Source organism: Tupaia chinensis, unplaced genomic scaffold (genome assembly GCF_000334495.1).
Source record: "Tupaia chinensis unplaced genomic scaffold, TupChi_1.0 Scaffold000054_1, whole genome shotgun sequence".
Lineage (NCBI taxonomy): Eukaryota > Metazoa > Chordata > Mammalia > Scandentia > Tupaiidae > Tupaia > Tupaia belangeri.
The window spans coordinates 7,132,423-7,158,452 of record NW_006159512.1 but is presented as its reverse complement, the minus strand read 5'-3'; the positions used below and the strand labels follow the sequence as shown (position 1 = coordinate 7,158,452).

General features: G+C 42.7%; 2 protein-coding genes across 4 annotated transcripts in view; one reads left to right on the top strand and one right to left on the bottom strand.

Annotated features, from left to right (window-relative positions):
• Positions 1-4,402, top strand: part of GLT8D2 (glycosyltransferase 8 domain containing 2) — a 40,531-nt gene extending 36,129 nt beyond the window's left edge. For both annotated transcript variants that reach the window (XM_006141417.3, XM_006141416.3), the window contains 2 exons: positions 806-918; positions 3,798-4,402. In XM_006141417.3, the coding sequence (XP_006141479.1) occupies positions 806-918; positions 3,798-3,967 (283 nt within the window). In that variant the 3' untranslated portion in view covers positions 3,968-4,402. The remainder of the gene's footprint in view (positions 1-805; positions 919-3,797) is intronic.
• Positions 4,403-4,564: 162 nt separating this feature from the next.
• TDG (thymine DNA glycosylase) lies at positions 4,565-26,024 on the bottom strand. 2 transcript variants are annotated; one of them, XM_006141414.2, is made up of 10 exons: positions 25,979-26,024; positions 20,371-20,513; positions 17,402-17,643; positions 16,011-16,080; positions 13,917-14,052; positions 13,635-13,717; positions 13,461-13,555; positions 7,944-8,115; positions 7,159-7,284; positions 4,565-6,446 (listed from the first exon to the last, which is right to left on the bottom strand). In XM_006141414.2, exons 1-10 carry the CDS (start codon positions 25,999-26,001, stop codon positions 6,307-6,309), a joined length of 1,230 nt encoding a protein of 409 aa, XP_006141476.1. In that variant the 5' UTR covers positions 26,002-26,024; the 3' UTR covers positions 4,565-6,306. The 2 variants fall into 2 exon arrangements, with proteins under 2 accessions (XP_006141476.1, XP_006141477.1); XM_006141415.2 differs by having other exon boundaries at positions 4,565-6,443.
• Between the last annotated feature and the right edge of the window lie 6 nt (positions 26,025-26,030).

The window sequence follows — 26,030 nt, the reverse complement described above, 5'->3', positions numbered from 1 at the left end:
CCTCCCCCAGTTGTGACGGCCACACCACAATCCCTTCTCCTGCATTTGTTTCTGTGATCTTGGACATGCACACACATGTGCCCACTGTCGTTTTCAAGCTGCCGAATCTGGGACTTGAACCACACTGTTGGTCATGTGGGATCCGGCTGATTTAACCATCATGCCATTGGCTAGCCCAAGAAATAGACTTAAAAGAGCTGGGGGGGGGGTGTGGGAACCAGCAGATGGAGTAATGGTTACATTGCTCGACTCCCACGGCATCAACAGTGGTTTGAGTCCCAGACCCGGCAGCTTAAAACTCACGCCAGGCGTGTGTGCCTATGTGCCCAAAACCCTGAGAGGAGAACGGAAGAGAAGGGATGGCCACAATCATTACCCCCGGGGGATGATCTCTCTCTCACTGACGAGTGCAAGTGCCCTATAGCAAAAATCTAAAAAAAAAAAAAAAAGACAGGGGGAAATAAAAGGCTTATTACATGGTGACAGACTATCTTCTAGCCTTTAAAAAGTATGATTCTGGGACCAGCAGATGGTGTAATGGTTACATCGCTGGAATCCCCACATGGCCAACCACGGTTCAAGTACCAGACCCAGAGCTTAAAATTCACATGTGTCATGTGTGTGACTGCCCAAGATCCCAGGAGGAGAAGGGATTGTGGTGTGGCCGTCCCCCTGGAGGGTGATTTCTTGCTGTCTCTCTGATGAGTGTACACGCCCTAAAAAATTCTTCTCTTAAAGTATGATCCTATTTCGCCTGAGTTTGTGGGAGTGTGGGCCAATGGCTGCCTTTCTATTCATTCCTTAGGGAAAACCTGTACAGCAGCTCCCTGGGAGGAGGGGTGGCCACCTCCCCGATGCTGATTGTGTTCCACGGAAAATACTCCACCATCAACCCCCTGTGGCACATACGGCACCTGGGTACGTATTCTAGGAAAACTAAAAGCATAGTTTATCCACCCAGTGAGAGAGCAGAGTGCTGGGCGCCAGGCTCCTCAATGTAGACCCTTCGGCTAAGCTCGGACAAGTTCCCCGGGGCTCGTGCTCAGTCTATAAATACAGCTGATGTTCTTAGGTACCTGAGGATCATCTTTCTAGAAATTTGTGAAAAGCTGTTAGACAAAGGCTTAGCATATTGGGGTACCTAAAAAAACATTCACTATGTTTTTAAAGAATCACTTATTGTTATTTTTTAATTCACCAGAGAGGGACAGAGAGAAAGAGGAAAGTGAGAAAGCAAGCTGCCAGGTCTGGGACTCGAATCACTATCAGCCATGTGGGAATCTTGCACCTTAACCACCATGCCACCCGCCAGCCACAACATTCACTTTTGTTAAGATGGAACTTGGAAAAAACTTCCCACATGCCTTTACGGCAGCCTGTAGTGGACAAAAACAAATGTAGCAGCAGCATGATGAATTATGAGGAAGTTGGAGGACTGGCACTGAAATCGTTTAAAAAGCAGTTGTCGATTGCCTGCGTACTCAGTGAGTGTCCTACCAGTCTATTCACTCTGGGAGTGCAGGCTCTGGGGGGTGGCTTAGAATCCCAGGATCTTGGGCAATGTATTCGACCTGTGCCTCAGTCTCCTCATTGTAAACTGAAGCAAACAGAATCTTATGAAGTTGAAGGGAGAAATCACCGACTGCATGTCAACTGCCTGGAACAGAGCCTGGCATGCAGTCCCGTTCCTCCTCACACACGGCCACAACCCCCACCCAAAGCCACTGGAACAGACTCGTTCAGAAATGTAGCTCAGGAATTAGTGGTGGAGCCGAGAGAAGATGCTCTACTTTGTCGAGACTCTTCACAGAAAGGTACCCCTTTCCAAATGTGCATTTCCTACGTACAGACTCTAGCTATTAGGATGGCGGAAAAGTCATGACGTACTTGTTTTTCTATGCAAAAATGTGTCATGACCTTTCCGACAACCTAACATGTAAATCGAACATTTCAGTATTACAATTATACTCCCATTCCTCGAAACACTAGCTCCTCTTCCACTGTTCCCCTCACACCTGTTGAGGATGACGTAAACCAGGTGTTTCTGTTACTAGTATCAGAGACCCAAATAACATAATCCCACCTATTCCCCCTCTCTTGACTCAATAGATTCCCAGTTGTTGTCTAACAGGATATTTAAAACAATGTTTTGCACTCATACTGTTACCTCTAGAAGGAGTATTCTGAAGATATTTTGAGAAATGGCAACATTAGGGAAAATGCAGTCTTTTAAGTGAACTTACAAGGAGAATAATATTCCAGTAGAGATGGCTGTTTTTCAAAGTAGATATCCTTTTTTTCCCCTTAAGAGAGATTTGCTATAGGGCACATGCACTCACCGGAGACACACAAACACAGACAGAGAGAGACAGAGAGATAGAAAGCAGGAAATCACCCCCCAGGGGGGATGGCCACGCCGCAATCCCTTCTCCTTCATGCTCCTCTTGGGATTTTGTGCATGCATGGAACACCCAACGAGAGTTTCAAGCCACTGGGTCCAAGACCCTGAACTACAGTAGGCCGTGTGGGAGTCCAGCACCACACCACTAAGCAAGATGCTGGCCCCAAGAAATCTTAGGCACATTTCAAATGGTAAAAAGAAAATTTAAAAGAAAGTGTTGCCATATTAAGGAGGTAGGATACAGGGAAATAAGAAGTCCTATAGACACTGTGTGGGAGGGAAACCAACATGACTTCTTAGGGAACAATTTGGCAAAAGACACAAACCCCTTCACCTAGTTGTTCTACCTACACGTCTATCCTACATACAAGTTTTACACATACACCAAACATATGTAGAAGGCTCTTCACTGTTGTGTTGTTTGTGTTAGTGACAAGACAGAAACAACCTAAATTACCTTAAAAGGACCTCAATAAAAAAATCATAGAGGCCAACCATGGTGGGCCGGCCAGTGGTAGTCCACCCATGGTGGTGCAGTGGTAGTCCACCCATGGTTGGCCAGTGGTTATCCACTGCTCTGTGATGCTGAAGCCACATGGGAAGGTCCCAGGTTTGTGTTCAGAGGTTTCCTTTGTACACAATAGGCACGCACGCATGATCCTGGCTGGCTGAGGTTGGGAGTGGATGAAGGCCCTGTTGGGGGTGACTGTCTCTCTCACAAAAGTTAAAAAAAAAAATCACATATTCATTTTATATAATTATTTGAAATTTAGGAAGTCTATATCTGCTCATATGAGAAATTTTTTTTTGAGAGAGATTTTCACTATAGGGCGCGTGTGCTCGCCAGACAGACAGAGAGAGACATAGAGATAGAAAGCGAGAAATCACCCCCCAGGGGGGATGGCCACGCCGCAATCCCTTCTCCTCCATTCTCCTCGCGAGATCTTGGGCACGCATGCACACGCACCCGGCGTGAGTTTTAAGCCACCAGGTCCAGGACGCGAACCGCGGTCGACTACGTGGGAGTCCAGCGACATAGCCATTACGCTAACTGCTGGTTCCCCATATGAGAAATTTTCTAAAGGAATAATTTTAAAAAGGCAAGGTACAAATAAATAAATTAAAAAAAACAGGCAAGGTAGCAATATATTGTTTTGTTTTCTCCAAAAAATATAAATGCATGTAGGTATACTACTAGAAAAATACTAGAAATATACTAGAAAAACTCATGAGAGACTCTTTAGTGGTTGCTTTGGAGATCTGGGGTGGGTGGAACATTATTTGTTATATAACCCTTTCTTGTTTTATTTTTTCCCACCATGAACTTGTACTTAATTTTTAACATAAAAATTATATTCTCTAACAAGCCTATTCTTTTCCTCTAAACACAATGAAGGTTGGAACCCAGATACCAGATATTCAGAGCACTTTCTGCAGGAAGCTAAGTTACTCCACTGGAATGGAAGACATAAGCCTTGGGACTTCCCTAGCGTTCACAACGACTTGTGGGAAAGCTGGTTTGTCCCTGACCCTGCAGGGGTATTTAAACTCAATCACAATAGTTGATGTGATGTAACACTTCAAGTATCTGCTGTGTAAAAATGTGGAACTGTCTGTGGCCTACCATACCATTCTCCTTTATGGGCAGTACCTTCGATATGCATGAGCCACAGTACAAAAAAACAGAAACCACTGTGTGCAAACGGTATTATGCTTTGCACCATATAGGATTGATTTACTTCAAGAGAATGTGAGTGGTCATTATGGAAATGGAAGATTTTGTGAACGAAATACATCACTGGAAAGAAATAAACCCATCTAGATATCAACAATCAGCTTGCTAAATACTAAATGACAGTTATGTCTACAAATTTTTAAAATTTCTAAATGCATTTCTCACATGCAAGTTCTTATGTTTTAAATGTTGCTGGTCTTATCTTTTACAGAATTATCAAATTTAAGACGCAATGTGTGAAAAAATAAAATATTCACAGATTTTTATAGTTTTCATCATGTATGTTATTCTACATGTTAAAGACAGAAGGTAAGATGACCTCGGGTTTAATGGGTGAAAGAATACCTTTAAGTCTTGCTACAGAAAAAGCCTACAACTTAAGAATAATCATTAATTTTTTTATTATTAAAAACCATCAGACTTTCAAATGAATTGAAAAATCTTTCGATATTATTTAATGAAAAAGTCTCATACTGTCATGTACAGGAAACATCAACATTTACTACTTTGTCAAGTTTGATGAAAACCACCATACCTGTATGGTTGGAAAAACTTGAAACCCATTCTCTAGTGAGTGTTTGTCATAATTTAAAGGGGATTTTTTCCCACTCAAATAAAATTTATTGTAAATCTACAATAGTTATATACCAAAACAATACCTAGTTACATGCTTTACATAGTCGCATGAAAAAATAATTCAGTTGCTCCTAATCCCTGATGCAAGGCACTTCAAAGCACCCGCACAAAACGTCCATGTAAACAGCAGTACAGTACATCAGTTAAATAACATGAATGACATTTACACAGCTCGATCTAGACTTCGGAAAAATTAAAATCCATTATAGCCACAGCTAAAAGCATGTTAAGATTCACAACACGAATGTGTTTCTCTTATTTCTAAGAAAAGAACAGGCCATGTATCCTCCTGAGGGGAAGAACCTCAGAAATACTTCAGAAAAAACAGCATGCTCCATGTGTGAAACCAGAATCTTCAGGAGTGATTAGGACTTGAATGCAAATGGCATTTTTGAGTAACCAGCTTTAATTCCTCCAGATCCAGGAAGTATGGACTCTTTGTAGCACCATGGAAAACGCATTAGAAAATCACAAAGGTACTTAACTCAGAACAACCATTCATGAGGTTCACTTAATCCACTGTAACTAACAGTGATGATGCAGAGAAAGAATTTTTTAAGTAATTGGCTTTCTAGGTTTACCCAGCAAGGAGGATCCTGTATTATTTATTTCAGTACATCTCATGTACAGAAAGCACCAGTTTAAATAAGATGATCAAACATCCCCAGCATCTTTTTGTTCAGCCTAAAAGTTCATTTCTTACCACTTTCCATGTCCTTTCCTTAAAGCCAAGGAGGGGATAAATTAGAATGGTGATAAATACTGACAGGGAAAATTCAGTTCCTTCCCTGTCACATTTACATCTCTCAAGTAAAACTGAGATAAGTAACAACATATAAAAGGTCTACTGCAGTCTCTGGAACTTACCATCCCAGCAGAATAGTTTCTGCCTACCAGAGGATTAGCACACAGGGCTGAGGTGGCAAAGGACAGGGTTCAGTGCCCTATCAGGGAAGGCCAGGCTGGCTGGCAAGGCCTTGTTCCACGATTCTATTACGAAGCAGCTCTCATGAACACCGCTGGGAAAGCAAGGAGGTCTCATTAACCACCACTTGAAACTAACAGATGAGCCTCCACTGAGGGTTAACTTCATCTACGAAAGTCAGCACCTTTGCTCCTTCACCAGCGGCACTTCCCATCATGAGCATGCCCTTCTCAGGCAGAAAGGGATAATGGTACCTCTAGGTTTATGCACAGTTAAGAATTAACTATAAATATTCAGACTTGTATTTTAAAATTATAGATCAAAAGTCACTCCCCAAAGAAAATCAATTTCTTCATAAATGCAATATAGTATATAAAAAGCTGGAATGATGCTTAATTCAAATACAAAAACTCATATACAAAAAAACCCTACTTTTCCTTCTAAGCTACTCAGGTTCATAGAGGTGATTCTACCACACAAGTGTTCTTGACCGTAAGCACACCACTAGAGTAAAAGACCAATCAAATACTTAGTTAGCACACCGAGGTTCTGCTTCCTGACGACTGCATTAAAACTGCAGCATGTAAGCACAGCTGAGAAACCCCATTCTTAAGCGCAGTTTCCTTCTTGTTCTTGTGTTCCACAGTGATTAAAAGAGGGAGTCTGGTCTGCAAATGGCTGGCTTATCCACTGCTCGTTTGGAACGTCACTGAAAGTTGATTCTCCTCTTAACTCCACACTGTCCGCTGCTTGAGAGGGGAAAAGAATGTTACTTTATTCTATCTGGAAGTTTTTTTTTTTTTTAATATATATTCATTCATTCATTCATTCATTTAGAAGAGGTTTTTGCTATAGGGCGCGTGCACTCGCCAGAAAGAGAGAGAGACAGAAAGCGAGAAATCACTCACCCCCAGGATTCATGGCCACACCACAATCCCCTCTCCTCCATTCTCTTCTTGGGATCTTGCGCATGCCTGCACACACGCCCAGCGTGAGCTTAAGCCACCGGGTCCAGGACTCGAACCGTGGTCGACTACATGGGAGTCCAGCGACACAGCCATCATGCTAACTGCTGGTCCCTATCTGGGAGTCTTAAATGATCAAATTAGGAGATTTTTAACAGTCTCATGAAAGAGAATGATTTAAATAGTTAAGCAAGCTTCCTAAGTACACGTTTTTATTCTGTTTTCAGATGCAGGATGGATAAATCCTAATTTGTTATAAAAGAAGGAAAATATGACTAGGATAGCTTAAAGAGCCAGTGGCTTACTGAAAATGAGCTGTAAAGTTCGAGTAGTTAACCATCGAATAAGCATCACATTTTCACTGCTAGTCACTAGGTAAATTTTTATATTTACTATTCCTATTTTTTTAGTATTTTACTCTTTCTAGTAAATTTTTTTTTCTCCAATCCTGATAAACCAAGTCCCTTGAGGAACACACATGTGGGAGGGAACATACTTAGCCCATTTGAAGAGAAGCCACAAGGTTCACTATTGCACGGATTTTCACTGTAAGCGCCACCGTACGCTGCTTCGTAACCTGGATCGTATTTTTCTTCCTTAACAGCCATTTTCTTTGCATCCTCTGTGAGAAGGGTAAAAGGATTTAAAACTATTTTTAAACAACATTTATGAAAATAATTCAGAAATGACAAACAGCTGTTTTTCTTGAATGTTTGTGTATTTTTTGCTGTAATTTTTGAAAATCCTCATAGTGTAGACTAAATTAATTCCTAAGAACTATAAAAAAAAATCTATCCATTTAATTGTAGGCAGGTACAACCATTTCTTAGAGCCTCAGTATCTGCAGGAGTGCCCACGATAGAGAAGCCCTTAGTAAAAAGAGCGTTTTTTCCCTTTTTTTTGTCATAGGGCAGGTGCACTTGCCAGAGAGATACACAGCGACAGGAGAGAAGGCACCATGTCCCCGGGGGTGCGGACATACCACAGTCCCTCCTCCTTTTCGCCATCCTGTTGGGATCTGGGGTATGCATACATATGCGCCTGGCTTGTTTTTCAAGTTGCCAGGGCTAAAATTCCAGCCACAGTTGGGTCTAACTCCCTTAACCACTCAGCTACAGGGCAACGCCCTGCCAGAAAAAGGATTTTGACAGTGACTAATATCCAGTAGCAGAGCACCCTGGCAGCAGCTGGAATGTTCTTTCCTCCCCCGTTAAGTCCACCACACACTTCCTGTGATGCACACACACGGACTGAGCAAGAGGGGTGCTGACGGCCACTTACCTTGGGCAAGCTGCAGGTCGAACGTGTACTGCACCTCTTGGACGTCTGTGTTTCGTTCGATGCCTTTCAACTGATCTCGTAAGTCCTTCAGCTTAATGTAGTAATGAACTTTGTCCTGGGCTCGAGGAAACTGAGCACATCGCGCGCTGGACGATGGCATCACATAGCAGAGCTGGAATCAGAAAACGCTACTTCAGAACCCTGTGGTCCCAGAGTCCACGCATACAGATGAGAACATCTTTATGTGGACAAATATTCTGATATTTAACTATGTAGGATATATGTAACAAACAAAAGCCCTGTGTTTGAGTTCCAACCTGTAATATTTACTTGGGACGAAATGAGTGAATTAAAAACAATGAGGCTTTCCCCACAATTTACATTAATTACTAATCTTTTCTCTTTTTTTTGGAGAGGTTTTCGCTATAGGGTGCATGCGCTCACCAGACAGACAGAGACAGAAAGCGAGAAATCACTCCCCAGGGGGTATGGTCACGCTGCAATCCCTTCTCCTCCATTCTCCTCTCGGGATCTTGGGCACACACGAACACACACCCAGCGTGAGTTTTAAGCCACTGGGTCCAGGACGCGAACCGCAGTCGACTACGTGTGTGTCCAGCGACATAGCCATTACGCTAACTGCTGGTTCCCCTAATCTTTTCTTTTTAAAAGCAAATATATAGGGGCTAGCAGGTGGTGTGGAGATTAAGGTTCTGGATGTCACAAGGCTGACTCCGAGGTTCGAGCCCTAGACACAGCAGCTTGAAAAATCTCACCACTCCTGTTTGTCTATCCAGTTCCTCTACCTAGAGGCAATCCTGATTACCCGTCTAGACGTATTCCACGAATATGCAACCAAAGGAGTCTAGATATATCGTCTTCCTTAACCTCTTTTAGAAAATATACGAATGGAAACAAACTCTACTCTCTGTCCTGCACTTCGCTTTTTGTGCTCAACAAAGTATCTCAGAGATAATTTTGTATCAGATATCAGAGCAAAAAGAGCTTCCTTTTGTGTAGCTGTGCAATATTTTCATTATTAAACCAGAGCTCAACTGCGGACATTTCAGTTAATGCCAATCTTTTGCTGTTGTAAGTTATAATGAAAAACCTTTCATGTATTAAATTTTGTATAGATGTGAATGCACCTGCTGTATAACTTCCTGAAGTAGAATGGCTGGAGAGAGAGATATCTGTATCTATATTTTTTAAAAAATAATTATTTAGGGATCGGCAGGTGGCATAGTGGTTAAAGGCACTGGACTCCCACGTGACCAACCATGGTTTGAGTCCCGGACTTGACAACTTGCTTTTTCACTCCCCCCACATCCTTCTTTGATCAGAGTAAAAATATAAAAAGTTAAATTAAAACAATTCTTTTAAAAAGGATTATTTATTTATTAAATTCTATTTGTTATTATTATTAATTTTTAATCTGACCAGAGAGAGGTAGAGAGAGAGAAAAAGGGAAAGCAAGAAAGCTAGCCACCTGGTCTGAGATTTGAACTGCAGTCAGCCATATGAAGTCCAGTGCCCCAGCACACCATCTGCCAGCTCCTCTATTATTTTTGAAAATTTATCAGAGGCTACATATGACCACCAGAGACAGAGAAAGGGAAAGTGAGAAAAGCATCTTCCGTAGGGGATGGTCAGAATGCAATCCCTTCTCTATTTCTCCCTCATTTTGGGATTTTGGGCATACATGCACATGTGCTCAGCATGCCTCTTAAGGTGCTAGGTCCAGGCCTCATACTGTGCAGTCAGCCATGTCGGATCCAGCTGCTTTAACTACCATGCCAGCCCACAGCTATCCCCTCAGCTTGTTTGCTTTTAAATCTTTGTCAGAGGGTGTGTGCACTTGCCAGAGAGACAGAGAGTAGGAGATAAAGAGGAAGAAAGCACCTCCCATGGGGAATGGTTACCCTGCAGGCATTTCTCTATTTCCTCGAATTTTGGGTGTGCACATACATTCCTGGCATGTTTCTCTAGCCTCTGGGTTAGGGAACACACCACAGGATTGGCCATGTGGAATCCAGCTGCCTTCATGACCAGGCTACAAAGCCAGCCCAAGAGAAAGACATTTGTATTTACTGTTTTAGTTGATGGTGACAAATGTCATTCAAAGAGCATAACTACATATATAAAAATGAGTGAGGTTAATGAATTATGTATATTCATTGCAATTTAAAAATTGGCCTCCATGCCGAAAATTACAAGAAAAAACACATTATTTATTTTGAAATGCAACTTCTTGAGAATCCTGATCCAAAGATACATGGGTACAAATGTTTACCAGGTTCTGTAATCACACATTTTCAATTTCAAAATATTCAATTAAAATGACCCAGGGGACCAGCAGTTAGCGTAATGGCTATATCGCTTGACTCCCACATAGTCGAATGCGGTTTGAGTCCCGGATCCAGTGGCTTAAAACTCACGCCGGGTGCATGTGCATGCGTGCCCAACATCCTGAGAGGAAAACAGAGGAGAAGGGATTGCAGCGTGGCCACCCCCCTTGGGGGGGTGATTTCTCGCTTCACTCTCTCTCTGTCTGTCTCTTGTCTGTCTGGCAAGCACACGCACCCTATAGCAAAAACCTCTCCAAAAAGAAAATGACCCAGAAACTTAAAAAGGTAACTTTTTGTAACTTTTAATTAAGGATCAAAATCAGAATCAAATGTCTACAGAAGCTCCACGGAAATGATCGCATGAGAACTACTGTGTCCCTTCCTGATGCCTCTGTGTCTAAGACAATAGGAGCAAATGCCAGTTAGGATTGCTGGGAGCTTGTCTGGGGCTATTTCAAAGGTGAATCACTAACACTTATCAACAACATTAATATTTCATGATACAGGCTACATTTTAAAAGATAAATGCACTCACAGTTCATACTGTAAGAGCTAAAACTACCTGAGAGAATGTGACCCAGCACCACTTATTTTTTGAAAGAATTATTATTATTACTATTTTTATTTTCAAATTTGATCAGAAAGAGATAGAGAGAAAAGGAAGTGAGAAAGTAAGTTGCCGGATCCGAGACTCAAACTCTGGTCAATCATGTTGGAGTCTAGCGCCCTAACCACCATGCTACCTGCAAGCCCAACTTCACTTGTTATTTGCACTTCTGCAAGAGGTGAACCTGGGCCTCGCCTGGGATTTAACAGACAGCAATGCACTACCTACAGGAAGCAGTGAGCTCACTGTGCAATCTCACCTAACCAGACAGAAGTAATCTCCATTTAAAGACAGAGCAGTGCTACCACCTTCCTCCTCAACTGCATATTTATAAGAAGTTAAAAACATAAGAACGTAAAAAGAAGTTCAAATGCCGGTAAATGGCAAAAACATTATTCTGAGGTCACCACAAAAACCTGGTAGCACTCTGGCTTCTCCATCATTTAAAATGTTTTATAAACAGCATATATGTCTGTGCACTGTGGGGTTTTTTTTGAAAGTTATAAACAAAACTATATTTTTGGAGGGGTAGAGGTCTTTGCCTTAGAGCACATGCACTCGCAAGAGAGAGTGAGACAGAGACAGTGAAGGGGAAAGTGAGAAACCCCCCCCTGGCGGGAAAAGCCACATTGCAATCCCTTCTCCTCCATTCTCCTCTCAGAAGCTTGGGCATGCACACACACACACACCTGTTGGAGTTTTATTTTGGGGGGGGTTTGCTATAGGGAGCATGCGCTCACCAGACAGACAGAGAGAGACAGAGAGATAGAGAGGGAGAAATCACCCCCCCGTGGGGGGCAGCCACGCCACAATCCGTTCTCCTCCATTCTCCTCTCAGAAGCTTGGGCATGCACACACACACACACACACACCAGTGGGAGTTTTGTTTTGGGGGGGGTTTGCTATAGGGTACGTGCACTTGCCAGAAAGACAGAGAGAGACAGAGAGATAGAGAGTGAGAAATCACCCCCCCGTGGGGGACAGCCACGCCACAATCCGTTCTCCTCCATTCTCCTCTCAGGATCTTGGGCACACATGCACATGCGCCCGGCATGAGTTTAAGCCACTGGGTCCAGGACTAGAACTGCGGTCGACTACATGAGAGTCCAGCGACATAGCCATTATGTTAACTGTTGGTCCCCCAGTGTGAGTTTCAAGTCGCTCGGTCCAGGACTCGAACCACAGTGGACTACATGGGAGTTCAGCAATGTAACCATTATGCCATCTGCTGGTCCCTGCCCCAAAACTTAATTAAGGAGCAAAATTGGAACCAAATGTGTACAGAAGCTCTACAGAAACAATCATATGAAAACTACTGTGTTATTTCCTGATGGCGCTAAGATAACAGGAGCAAATGCCAGTTAGGTTCGCTGGGTGCTTGTCTGGGCCGTACCATTTATATGATTTCGAAATGAAGTTGGGTTAAGATACAGAAATGGACAGTTAGCTTAACTAATTAGGATCAGGTCTACATTTATGCTTGTCTCACAGTGGAGCCTGAGGGCTAAAAACACTTGAATTTGACAAGTATATGCTATTAAATATATTTTAAATGTAGCATGCGAACTATTTCCTCTAAATATTTTAGCAAAATAACATAAAATCATTAAGGCATTTAGCTGACAAATATTTCTCTTCCTAATAAAACTCTAGCAGGCGCCAGCAGGTGGCATGGTGGTTAAGGCGTTGGATATTCCCACATGGCTGACCAGACCTGGTGGCTTGCTTTCTCACTTTCTCTCTCTCTCTCTGGTCAAATTTAAATAAATGAATGAATAAATAAAATAAAAAATAAATAATCCTTAAAATAAATAAATCTCTAACTGTATCTGAATTAATTTATAACTATTGTATCAACTTGTTAGATAAATCTGACTCAACAAAATACAGTGAGTTTTTTTTCCTTCATGGCTTAAGTTACAATGAATATAACAAATAACAAAGGGAAATTAGCTAGGAAAAAAGTGGCCATATTTAGCTGATTTACTAATGAAATTTTAACATTCTTTATTTCCAGTCTGCCAGAAAGTGCTTGCACTCCCAGAAACAGAAAAAGAAAGGGAGAGGGAGAAAGCACCCGCCATGGGGAATAGTCATGCCAATATCCCTTTTCCTTCATCTCTTCCTCTCTTCAAGATTTTGGGTATGCATATATACCGAGCATATCCCTCAAATGGCCAGGTCTGGGACTTGAACCTTGTAGGTTGCTATATGGAATCCATTTCCCATAACCACCAGGCCACGGGGCTGGCCCTCCAAAGGCAATTTTTTTTTTTTTTTTTTTTTTTAGAGAGACTTTTGCTATAGGGTCCATGAACTTGCTGGCAGGACAGAGACAGAGAGACAGAAAGCAAGAAATCACTGCCCGGGGGGATGGCCACGCTGCAATCCCTTCTCCTCCATCCTCCTCTTAGGATTTTGGGCACGTACAGACTCACACACCCAGCGTGAGTCTCAAGCAGCTCGGTCCAGGACTCAAATGGCGGTCAGCCATGTGGGAGTCCAGCACCTTAACCACTATGCCACTGGCTGGCCCCTATAAATGCAGTTTTAAGGACTTACAGTTTCTGTGTCTGGGATCTTATGGGGTTGAAGCCCAAATTCCAAGTTCTTAACTTTTACTCCAAAAACTTCTTTACTAAAAATTTCATAAATACCTAAAATGAAATATAAACATATTTACATTGTCCACAATGTTAGTAAAGAAAGAAGATAAAATTTAAAAGTAACTCTTACATTTTCCATTAAACACCGCTATTCGTGGCTGATATTTCTGTAATTTCTGTACTAGAATACGTCCTCCTTCACGAAATTCTTTACTAAAATTGAATTAAGAAGTAGTCAAAAATGTAAATAGGGCAATATTTAGAATATGCTAAATTCAGGTAGCTTTCAATAAAAGATCACTTCACACATTTGTCAAGATCAACTTGAACTAGACACATGCAACATTTCCATAATATGTGAGGCACCAAGAGTCAAGGTTCCAACCCATAAAAAGAAACGTGACATCATTACCTGGAAAGATCTTTGCTGCCTGGCGTCGTCCTTTCCACCATGTTGGTAAACCCAATACCATACTTCCCAGGTAAAGTGTGGTCATCCATATGATTCAGTTGGACCTCACTCAGCCCTGACATAAACAGACACTTCCCTGTGGAAAGAGAGTTCAGTTTATTTCTGCAGAGCCCCAAAGAATTAATGTGGTAGTTTATATTCTATTCTTGAAGTTAAAAAAGAAGGAAAAAGAGAGTACGTGGCAGAAAGGTCAAGGTGCCGGATCCCACGTGGCCAATTTCACTGCTCGAGTCCCTAGATCTAGTAATATGTTTGCTTGAGTCAATATACAGTGTGCTCTGGATGGGAAAACACATTTTGTATGCTGCAATGATATACAGTGAATGAATGTAAAATAAATACATTAAAAAAAACAAAAAAAGTAGTGGTGCAGGGCCAGCCCCATAAGATAGTAGTGAAGCACTGTTAGGAGGGAATTAGATCCACGTGACCAACAATAATTCAAATCTTGATCTCAGAGGCTTGAAAAGCCACAGCGGGAATGCATGTGCATCCCAGATCCTGACCAGATGAAGAGAGGAAAGGAGATTACAGTGTGACCAGGCTCCACCGAGGGTCGCTTTGTCTCTCTTTCTCTGGTGTGCACATGTACACTCTGGCATTTAAAAAGAAAAGGAAAAGTTGAACGGGTGGCCAAGTGGTTAAGGAGCCAGATCTCACATGGCCAACTGCACAGTTCAAATCCTGGCACTAGTGGCTTGAGAAACATGCTGGGTGGGACCAGGAGATGGTGTAACGGTTACGTCACTAGACTCCCACATGGCTGAACATGGGTCGGGTCTCAGACCTGGCGGCTTGAAACTCACATCGGGTGTATGTGCGTGTGTGCCTAAAATACCAAGAGGAGAATGAAGGTGAAGGGACTGTGGTATGACCATCCCTCTGGTGGATGATTTCTCACTCTGTCTTTCTCTCTCTCTTGTAAGCACAGACTCTGTCTCTCTTTGTCTCTCTGGTGAGTACATGTGTCCTGTAGCAAAAAATCTCTTAAAACAAACAAACAAACAAACAAAAAAACGATTTAAGAGGGCCTGCCAGGTGGCATGGTGGTTAATGTGGCTGGATCCCACTTGGCTGACTGCACAGTGAAGTCCTGGAGTTGGTGGCTTTGAAAATATGCCACGGGCTGGGACCAGCAGTTAGCATAATGAATATTTTGCTGGACTCCCATGTAGTTGACCAAGGTTCGAGTCCCAGACCCAGTGGCTTTAATCCACGCCGGGCACGTGTGCATTGTGTGTCCAAGATCTCGAGAGGAGAATGGAAGAGAAGGGATTGCGGCATGGCCATCCCCCCTGGGAGGGGTTGTGATTTCTTGCTTTCTGTCTCTCTGTCTCTCTCTGTCTTTCTGGTGAGCACACGCACCCTATAGTAAAAACCTCTCCAAATAAACAAACAAAAAAAACGAAAATATGCCAGGGGCATGTGTGTGCATGCCTGCTCAAAATCCCAAGAGGAGAGTGGGTTGGGGAGAAGAGATCGCAGGGTGGCTGGCCATCCCTCCCAAAGGGGGAGGGGGTGATATCTCACTTTCCCTCTTCTGCTCTCTGGCAAGCACATGTACCCTATAGCTAAAGCTAAAAAAAGATAAAAATGAAATAAACTTTTAAAAAAGCAAGGAAACTTGGGGCCGGCAGGTTTCATGGTGCTTAAGGGCGCTGGATTCCCACATGGCCAACTTGTAGTCTCAGACCTGGTGGCTTGCTTTCTCGCTTTCCCTTTCTCTCTCTCTCTGTCTTTCTCTGGTCAAATTAAAAAATAATAACAATAAATGGAATTAAATAAATAAAGAATTCTTTTTTAAAAAGGCAGTAAAGCTCATTGAGAACAATGCAAACAAAGGAGGAGAAGGTACTCTACTCTCATACACAAAGTTTCATCGGAGACATACTCTTTCAAATCCTTTAATACACATACACACACAGAGAAAACAAAAAATGTCTATTTAATCTCTTCTTAAAGACACAAGTGATTTTAAAAAATCCTATTAATGAAGATAACTCATTAAGAAATAAACAAATAAGTAACACTTACAAAAATGGTTTCCAGGTCCAGGGTAATGATGCCCTTTGTAAGCAGCCATGAGTCCTGGGTTTATCCCAATCTACAAAACACAATGGTCACGCATTTCAGTCTTATAATGTAGGGTTTCAGCCTTAGGACTTCTAAAGAGGAACAAGGGGCAAAACTGAACTGACTAAAATACGAATTTAATCCAGCACCACAAGCATTTTGATCAATTACTACTCTTGACCTGACTGAAATATTCCACATAGAGGAAAAAGGTTTCCTCTGTATTAAAATATTTGGTGTTGTTTTTAAAAATCATTTTGAAGGGCCAGCAAGTGGCATAGTGGTTAAGGCGCTGGATCCCACATGGTCGATTCCACATTTCAAGTCCCAGACCCAGTGGCTTAAAAAAGACACTGATACATGTACGCACATGCCTAAAATCCCTAAAGGAAAATGGAGAAGACACAGTAGCATGGCCATCCAACCAGGGAGGTTATTACTCACATTCCCCCTCTTTGTCTCTATCTCTCTCTGGCAAGTGTGCCCTATGACAAAAATCTAAAAAAGATCAAAATACATCAATTTGAGGCCATGGCATAATAGTTAAGGTGGCTGGATCCCTCGTGGCTGACCTCATGGTTCGAGTCCTGGGGCCCAACAGCTTGAGAAACACACCAGGCATATGTGCTGACCAGCCCCAAGTCTCAAATGAGGGAGAAACGGAGAAGCAATTTCAGCATAGCCCTAGCCCATGAGGGGTGCTTTATCACTTTCCCTTTCTTTCTGTTTCTAGGAAATTAAAAACAAAATGAAACAAAACAAAACAAAAAACAATAGTTTGACTCCCCCACAACCTCAAGCTCTCACCCCTCCCCTAGTCTGGAAAAAACAAAGTCCTAGACAATGAGCTAATCTGAGCCACGTCCAGCTACGAGTCTGGTTCTCAACTCCAAGCGGCTTATTCCACAACACCTACACAGCTGTCCACATGTTGAGATTTCTTCTAGTTACTGAGCAATATAAAAGTTCAAAATCAGTGCTCTCATTTACAGAGTACTCACAGGTATCTTGCAACAAGTAATTCACGTGGATTAGTTCTTTTAACTGCAACTCTAGGAGGGACAGAGTACCAGCACCCCTGTTTCATCAGTGAGGGAAATGGTGCTCAGAAAAGTTAAGGCTTGACCAAGGCTCTACCTTGTGATAGGATTTGAACCCAGACAGTCCCAATCTGGAGCCCATGGTTTTCGACATTCCCATCATGACACAAGCTCCTGAAGTTGACATCGTCTGCCGCCAGCAGGACTCAGAAAATGTTCTTCTTGGCAAAATACTATTTGCAAGAACAACTATTATATGACATAGCTAATCCACCACTACTTCAAAAATCAAATAAAAACCAAATTTCTTACAATCACGATGTCCAAGTTGAAGGTCAAAATGTCAGGGAGAGTCTTGGTCAAAAGTTCAGCTTCTGAAACACCATTAAAACGGTCTACTTTTCTTTTCACTTTAAACGCATCTGTAATTTTTTCTTGCTGTTCTTTTGATTTCGCTGATTTGCCAGATTTTTTTGACTCAGCAGGTTTTTTGGGTTCCACTGGTTTTTTTGGTTCTGTTGTTCTGGGTTTTCTTTTCCTTCCTTTTGGAGCCTCTGAAACACAATGATTTCCAGAATGTAGATCAGAAACCTAAGCAACTTTGGGCCAGTGGTGGCATGGTGGTTAAGGAGGCTGATCTCACATGGTCTACAGACAGGTTCGACTCCCAGAACTGGCAGCTTGAGAAACAAGCCAGGTATGTGTGCGTGCACACCCAAAATCCCAAAAGAGAGAAACTAGAGAAGGGATTGTGGTATGACCATGTCCCATTAAGGGAAGGGATGCTTTCTCACTTTCTTTTGCTCTGACTCCCTCCAATGAGTGCACACACCCCTTGACAAAATTAAAAAAAAAAAAAAAAAAAGATTGAACAACAACAAAAAAATCAATCTAGGATTATCATTGGCATTTGTCTCCAGAAACTGCTAGCAGCAGGAGAAGCGTGAGGGGTGGGGCCCACACAGAAAATTCAAGATGAAAGAAGAAAAGGCACTGGAGGGGGGGGGTACCAGCAGATGGCGTGGTAGTTAAGGCGCTGGACACTCCCACATGGCCAACCGTGGTTTGAGTCCCGTATCTGGCAGCTTACTTTCCCACTTTCCCTCTGCTCTCTCTCACTGGTCAAATGAAAATAAATGAATGAATAATAAAATTGAATAAATAATTAAAAAAAAAAAAAGGTACTGCGGAAGAGACTGATGCTGAAAATAAAAGCATTGTTTGGGGAAATAGGTAAAAAGAGTGTTGACATGGGACCAGTAAGTGGTGCAGTATGTAGTCCCACATGGCCGACCATGGTTCAAGTTCTGAACCTAGAAGACTGAAAATTATACCGGGCACGTGTGCATTCATGCCCAGGGTCCCAAGAGGAGAACAGAGGATAAGAGATTGCGGTGTGGTCATCCTCCTTGAAAGGAGGGGAGATGCTCTTTTATTCTCTTTCTTTCCTCCTCTTGTCTCCAGTGAGCATGAGCCCTATGGCAAAGCTTAAAAGAAAAAAGGAAGTATGATGTATATTCTATTCCACATACAGTCAGAGATCAATTTAGAGCTACTAGAACGTAATGTGTAGGCCGACAGTGATTTTTTTTTTTTGCTATAGGGTGCGTGCGCTCAAGAGACAGAGACAGAGAGGTAGTGACATAGTACCCCTCAGAGAGGATGACCACCCTAGAATCCCTTTTCCTCCATTTTCATTTTGGGATCTTGGTCATGTAAGCACACACACCAGCCATGATTGTGAAGCTGCCAGTTCCTGGACTTGAACTGTGGCTAGCCATATGGGAATCCAGCGCCTGGACCGATACACCATCTGCTGGCCCCACCAACAGTGATTTTCAAAAGGTCAAATTAGGAGATAAGTAATCTCATCTCAGAACCGAAAGCAGTTTCTTGACCTCTGTGCTACTGAATATTTTGTTGCTGGAGAAAATCATGGCCATCTCTCCACCCACAAAGTCTCTTCTCTTGGGACCAGCAGTTGGTGCAATGGCTATGTCGCTGGGCTCCCATGTAGTCAACCGAAGTTCAAGTCCTGGACCCGGTGTTCTATACCCCAGACTCAAGCAACAGAATCTCTCAGCTTTCTGATGTCATGCTTCTTCAGGTCTGTACCTTGCCACATGCTGTTCCTCAGCCTGGAATCGTCCCCCTCCATTCTTCCTAGGGCTGAAGTTTCCTTGCTCTTGGAGGTGCAGAATTCTGGTATTCTTTTTTTTTTTTTAAGAGAGGTTTCTGCTATAGGGCTCGTGTGCTTGCCAGAAAGACAGAGACAGAAAGCGAGAAATCACCCCCCAGCAGGGATGGCCACACCATAATCCCTTCTCCTCCATTCTCCTCTCGGGATCTTGGTGAGTTCTGGTGTTATACCTGTGCTCCAGGCAACTGCCTGGGAGCCTTCGGTCCAAGTTAGGTACCGATCCCATCAGCTCGGACAGCACCTGCCCTGGGCCCTCTTCAACATGCTGTGCTGACTGTGCGGGGGTTCACTTATGGCTTTACTAGGTTCTGAGCTGCTAAAGGGCAGGATCCACGTACTTTCATTCCCCAGGATCGATCACAGTTCTTAGCACATACTAGGTGCTTAAAAGTAGATTACATTTGTTAACACTAAAATACAGCTAAAATTCAGGGGCCAGCAGGTGGCATGGTAGTTAAGGGACTGGACTCTCACATAGCCAAGCGGGGTTTGAATCCTGGACCCAGCAACTTGAAAATCATGCCGGATACACGTGTATGCGTGCCCAAAATCTTGAGAATGGAGGAGAAGGGACTGCAGTGAGGCCATTCCCCTGGGGGATGATTTCTCATTTTCCCTTTCTCTCAATCTCTCTCTCTCTGTCAAGTGTACGTGCCCTGTGGTGGTAAAACAAACAAACAAACAAACAAACAAACAAAACCATAGAGCTAAAAATCATCACTAAGCCCTTTTATTCTTTCTTTTTAAGAGGTTTTTTTTTTTTTTTTTTTTTTTTTTTTTTTTTGGCCTTAGGTGCATGCGCTCACCAAAGAGAGAGTGAAAGAGACAGAGATAGCGAGAGGAGAGTTAGAAATCACCTCCTGGGAGATGGCCATGCTACAATCCCCTCTCCATTCTCCTCCCGGGATCTTGGGCATTTACAAACATGCAGTTGGCATTAGTTTCAAGCCACCAGGTCCAGGATTCAAACCATGTAGGAATCCAGCAACATAACTGCTATGTCATCTGCTGGACCAAGCCCTTTCTTAACTAAGCTGGCTGATTCAGTATCTAACTTGCTAAACTATCATGGTGACACTACCTTGTACAGGTTCCTGAGCAGGAGCTTCAGCTGGACCTTCTGCCATCACTGGCTGTTCATTCATAACTGCCACGTTAGGAGCTTCGGCCATCATTTGTTGAAATGGAAATGTATAAAAAGCTTGAGCTTGCTGAAAGGAATAGCTGGAAGACACAGTAATGATAATTACTCACATGTACATTTACATGATCAGCTGTAGAAAAGTCTACAGGATTCCCACATTTTATAACCAGTTTGCAGTGTTTATTTAGAGTATATTGGAGGACAGGAGAGAGGAGGAAGATCCATTCCCATGTGTCCACATTTGCCCGACCTTTACTGAGTGCCTATTAACCAAACATCGACTCTCGCACCGTTTAACAACAAGACGTGTCACCAATAAAACATCAGTCCTGTCAAGCCGGCCTGTACTTTCTCCGAAATGAGATCATGGGAATTTTCTAGTACTCAGACTTGAGAGTGTGTCTACCTATACAGAGTTACAATGTCTAGAGATACAATTTGTGTCTACCTTCAGAATGTAATCATCTTGTTATAAAGATCAGCCACAATCTAACTTTGGGCTCTCCACTAACTTACTTGCCTGTTATTTATTTATTAGATTTGTTTTTTCATTGCTGCTGGTTTTCCGTTGTCTTGTTGGAGTAGGTCTTTTTTGGCCTCTAAATAGAGACTAGAAATGGCAATTTTGTAAATATGAGAAAGGATTAGGAGATACCTAGGAGGCAGAATTAGTTGGCCATAGTTAATGGATTTCTTTTGGGGGGTGAGGGAGAGAGAAGTGTGTGGCAGTAACCCCCAGTTTCTGGCATAGGCAGTTAGTTGGCTGAAAGAGGTATTGCTCACTAAGATGGAGAATTAGAAGAGAAGAGAGCCCGTGGGAGGAGAGGTCATGAGTCTCTCTCTCCTGGTAGTATTTCTATGAGAAATGTTGAATGTACAAAAGAAAAAGAACTCCCCTGACCTCTCTTTTGAACATGATTTAAGCTTCATTCAAAGTATTCTGTTCATGGATGCTTTCAAAGAAAACAGTGACCAAAAAACTTTCTGACGACCTTAACCCACTATCTGAAGCTTCTGTTATCAGCACTCAGCTATGACCCCCTTATATCAAACCCACTCACAAGATGCTCTTGTGTCCCTTTGTTCACCTTCCTCCATCACGTATGTCCCCAACTGATCTGGGCTAGCCCTCTCCTTTTCCTGTTTGCCTCATCTTCTTTCTCAGCCTCGTTTGCACACTACAGTACTCCAGTGCTCACGGGACCGGTTTTCAGAGTGGCCTGAATCGATGAGCTGAGTATTTTCTGATGGTCTTTCTCAAAACACACACACCCTCAAAGCTGAATAGGAAATCCAGTTAACTTTTTTTTTTTTTTTTGAGATATTTTTGCTATAGGGCGTGTGTGCTTGCCAGAAAGACAGAGTGAGATAGAGAGATAGAAAGCGAGAAATCACCCCCCAGGGGGGATGGCCACGCCACAATCCCTTCTCCTCTATTCTCCTCTCGGGATCTTGGGCGCGCACACACACACACACACACACACACACGCACCTGGCGTGAGTTTAAGTCACCAGGTCCGGGACTTGAACCACGCTCTACTACATGGTAGTCCAGCGACATAGCCATTATGCCAACTGCTGGTCCCAGGAAGTCCAGTTAAGTTACACTGGCTGTATTTCAAAAAGCAGAATTTTTAAAGTTTTATCTAAAATCAATGACTCCAACTTCATCTTTTAATTGCTAGAGAGTGCATGTACAGAGAATAGGAGACAGACAGAGAGAAGAAGAAGTGGGAGAGAGCGAGACCCAGCAGGGCATGGTCATGCTACAATCCCTTCACCCATTTCTCAATGCTGTGGGGATGTTGCACCCAGCGAGTTTTTCAAGCCACTGGAGTCAGATCTCAACTGTGGCTGGCTGCATGGGATCTGGCTCTTTTAATCACTATGCCAGGGGACCGGTCTTCTAACTTCTTTAATCTTTAGTTATTTTATACTATCTTAAGGATTTAAGTTGCTACTTTCTAAATACATTTTGTTACCTTCACTTGAACAAACATATACAATACTAAATACTTGCAAGGTGGTAGTGAATAATACACTGGGTTAGTTAAATAAACCACAATGAAATATCACTGCAATTACGAGGCTGTCTCTGACACAGCTCAGTGGAAGTGTGTGTATTTGCCACGTGCACGGTCTACTTGAAACTGTGAATACGAAGATTTTGAATAAGCCAGAGCTCTTAGTTCATTTAACTATTCCCCCCCATACAGTGCAGTTTCAAATTTCTTTACTATGTGGTTGATTTTTGGTGCTCAGAATAAAATAAAATACTCCAAATAAAGGCTCACCCACCTGAAACTGAGCAAGTTTCACCCAACTATCAACTTCCGCATTTTGGAGACAAACTGCAGAACCCATCCCATTGGCTTCACTGGTTCCCACATACTGCTGATTCACATTGACTTTACCATTGATGGAAGCTGCTCTTATATCACTTCTCCCTGGTCCCACACTTCATTATTGATTTTTCTGCACCTACTATGGGGCTGTGCAGCGTTTCATAAAAGATGATTCACCATTCCAGCCAGCTAGGTTCCCTCTGGATGCTGATTCAATGTATCATTTCACAAACCCCTCCCAGGCTGGGCCACTTGCAAATTTGATCAGCACCCTAAGCAGTCACACTGTTGAACAAAGTTGGGAACAGTGATATACAGTGTATCAGCACAGACCTCTCCTCAGTTTGCCCTTGATCCTTTTAGTAATAAATTAATTTTGTCTTTCACCTACTAAGAATGTCATCAGTCTCTCCTCATTCTGCCCAGAAAGAGAAGTGATACAGCATGCTGTTAGCTAGGGAGGAAGACTTTGAAGCTAGACTGCCTAAATTCAAATTTCAGCTGAGTCATTTGTAAATTTCCTTAACTTCTTTATGCCCTGGCTTCTACATCTCTAAAAGGGGAGTAAGAGCACCTAATTCACTGGCCAGGATGATTAAATTAGCATATGTAAAACAGTGTCTGGCATTTGGTAAACTTGCTATATAGTAACAAAGACCATTCTAGGTATCCCCCCGATGTTAATCTACCTAGCATAGGTCTCTTGCCTTCTTCTGAATTTAGTGGTCACTAAGTCCTTTTTAAATGCTCAGTAAGCACTAATAAGGAAAATTTTTGTTCAGGACCAATGTCAATAGAAGACAGACTCCATCTACCTGCTGGCTACAAATTCGCAGAGATTGCTGAAATCTGGCCTCTCTCTCGAAATACAACTCATCTGGGCCAGAACATATAATTTCTGTTAGAGCAGCTAAAAGTCCTCTCAAATGCTCTCACTGATCTTGAGCATTAAATCTCTACGTTAATAAAGACTAAATTATGGCCATTTCCAATCTACCAATCATTTTCCTAGAAAATGAAAAAAATCAAAACCCAAACAAAGTACCAATTACTTATGTTTTGTCATCTTCTAACACCATGCCTGTGAACTGGACAGAAAACTCAAACTGTTTTGTCTTTATTGGTGTCTATATTTAAATGAAACAGTCCTTCCTGGTCTCTTTTTCATGTTTTCTTGGTGTTCCATGTCACTCTTTTCCCGTCAACTTTGCTTTGGCATCTCATTTCCCACCTTTGAGAAATAGACTTTTCATGCTTATGGAAATTGGAAACACACTATTCCTCATATAATTCCTTCTTGTTTCATCTCCGGTTGGATGAACTGTAGGTGCTTTTTAAAAATCTTGAACTATTTTCCTTAAACAGAATCTGTACTGGGACCAGCAGTTAGCATAATGGCTATGTCACAGACTCCCAACCATCTAGTCCACTGCAGTTTGAGTCCCGGACCCGGTGGCTTAAACTCATTCTGGGTGCGTGTGTGTGCATGCCCAAGATCCTGAGAGAATAATGGAGGAGAGGGACTACAGTGTGGCCATACCACCTGGGGAAGTGATTTCTCGCTTTCTGTCTCTCTGGGGCGCATGCGCCCATAACAAAAACCTCTCCAAAAAAAGAAAAAAGAATCTTTACTGGGCCAGCTCCTGGTCTGGTGGTTAAGGGAGCCAAATCCCATGTAGCTGACCCTGCAGTTCAAGTCCTGAACCTGGCAACTTGAGAAATATGCTGGGCACACATGTATGCCCAAAATCCCAAAAGAAGGGAATGATGTAGGGATTGCAGAGTATTTATTCCCCACAGGGGGTACTTTCTTCTCTCTCTGTCTCTAGCCCTCCTGGGGAAATGCATGCTCATACCCTCTTACCAAAAACAAAAAAACAAACAAACAAAAAAAAAAAACAAAAAACAAAGTCTAATAGAATGAATTTTCTTCTTTGAATGCCTTTAATCTTCCAAAAATAGAAAGTACTGAGCATTCCCTTTCTTGATTAGCATAAAGTCATAATTACTTGGGATCTGAATCATTTCAGAACCTCTAAGCATAAACTCTTCAGAGTATTATATAGAACTTTTCCTGAGTTAAAAGCTTTGCAAGCTCAGATGAAATTAAGATAACATAAGTCACAGATTTGTGCTAAACAGTGTACTGGAGTCCTATTATCTTGCTGTGCAACAACAATAAGGTCTTATAACATGTAATTCGTTTGGTGGTCAGCTTTAATCATCTTTCAATTCTGCTCTGAAATAAGATCACAAGGGGAAGGGCGATTTCCACAAATCCTGTTGAATTCTCTTCTTTGTAAAGTTCTTCAGGGAAAGAATTAGAGTGCTTTATTCCAGGTTTTGAGCCACCAAGTCAGGCTAAAGTTTGCACGTCACCTACATATATTTCTTCTCCTAGATTCTAAGACAATTTATTACCTAAGGATGACTTAAAAATAACACCAACGCACCAGTCAGATTTTAGAGACATCTTTTAATAGACATGAGCAGGCCCACGAAACTGTCCTGTCTTGCCTAAATCCAATTGTTCTGCCACTGAAAGTCAGAATAATCCAGAGATCTAATAGTCTTTGGTTTCAGTGTTAATGATCGTTATTATTATTTTTTTGAAGGCCCTGTCACCCCGTTTTTCTCATTTATCTTACTCCCGGCAGTTCAAATCTCAGCAGCTTTGCGTTTTGCAAAATCTCTTCTTCGTACATCTTATACTCCCAACAGATTCCTAAGGTAGTCCCCAAGACCACCGGAAAGCTCCGTTTGTAGACTTGACTTGGGAGTGCTACACTGCGCATTTCCATAGCAACATACCCCTCGCTGCGATCCTTTAGCATGCCTCTAGCGTCGACCACAGTACTTCTACCACCCTGAAAATAAAAACTCCCCGAACTGGATACTCAAGATATCCGATCTTTTCAGGTCTTTGCATGAAAACGGAGAGTGCAGGGAAATGCAGCCAAGAACGGCACCGGAAAGAAGTACTTATTAACCGAGACTGCTAAGTAAGGTACACAGGGGCCCAAGTGTACGAGGGACGGGCCCGCGCGGCGGAGCGGGGCCGTAGTGCGCACGCGCGCCCGGCCTTTGTACTGGGCCGCGCGTTTAAAGACCCCTGCGCGCGCTCGTCCGCCCGCCGCCCCCGCAAGGGGCGCGGGGAGGCCGGAGGGGGCGAGGGGGGCGGCGCTCCGCCTCGGCTTTACCTGCCGGCGTTCTCAGCTTCCATTCCCTGCGGTCGCTCGCGCGGGCGGGTCC

Coding starts and splice junctions, on each gene's coding strand:
- TDG (XM_006141414.2), bottom strand. CDS start 26,001: ATGGAAGCTGAGAACGCCGGCAG. Junction 17,644..20,370: donor TGCTCAGGAACCTGTACAAG/GTAGTGTCACCA, acceptor ATTGTGTTTCAG/AGGCTCCAAAAGGAAGGAAA. Junction 8,116..13,460: donor AGATCCCAGACACAGAAACT/GTAAGTCCTTAA, acceptor TTCTGATTCCAG/CTCTGCTATGTGATGCCATC.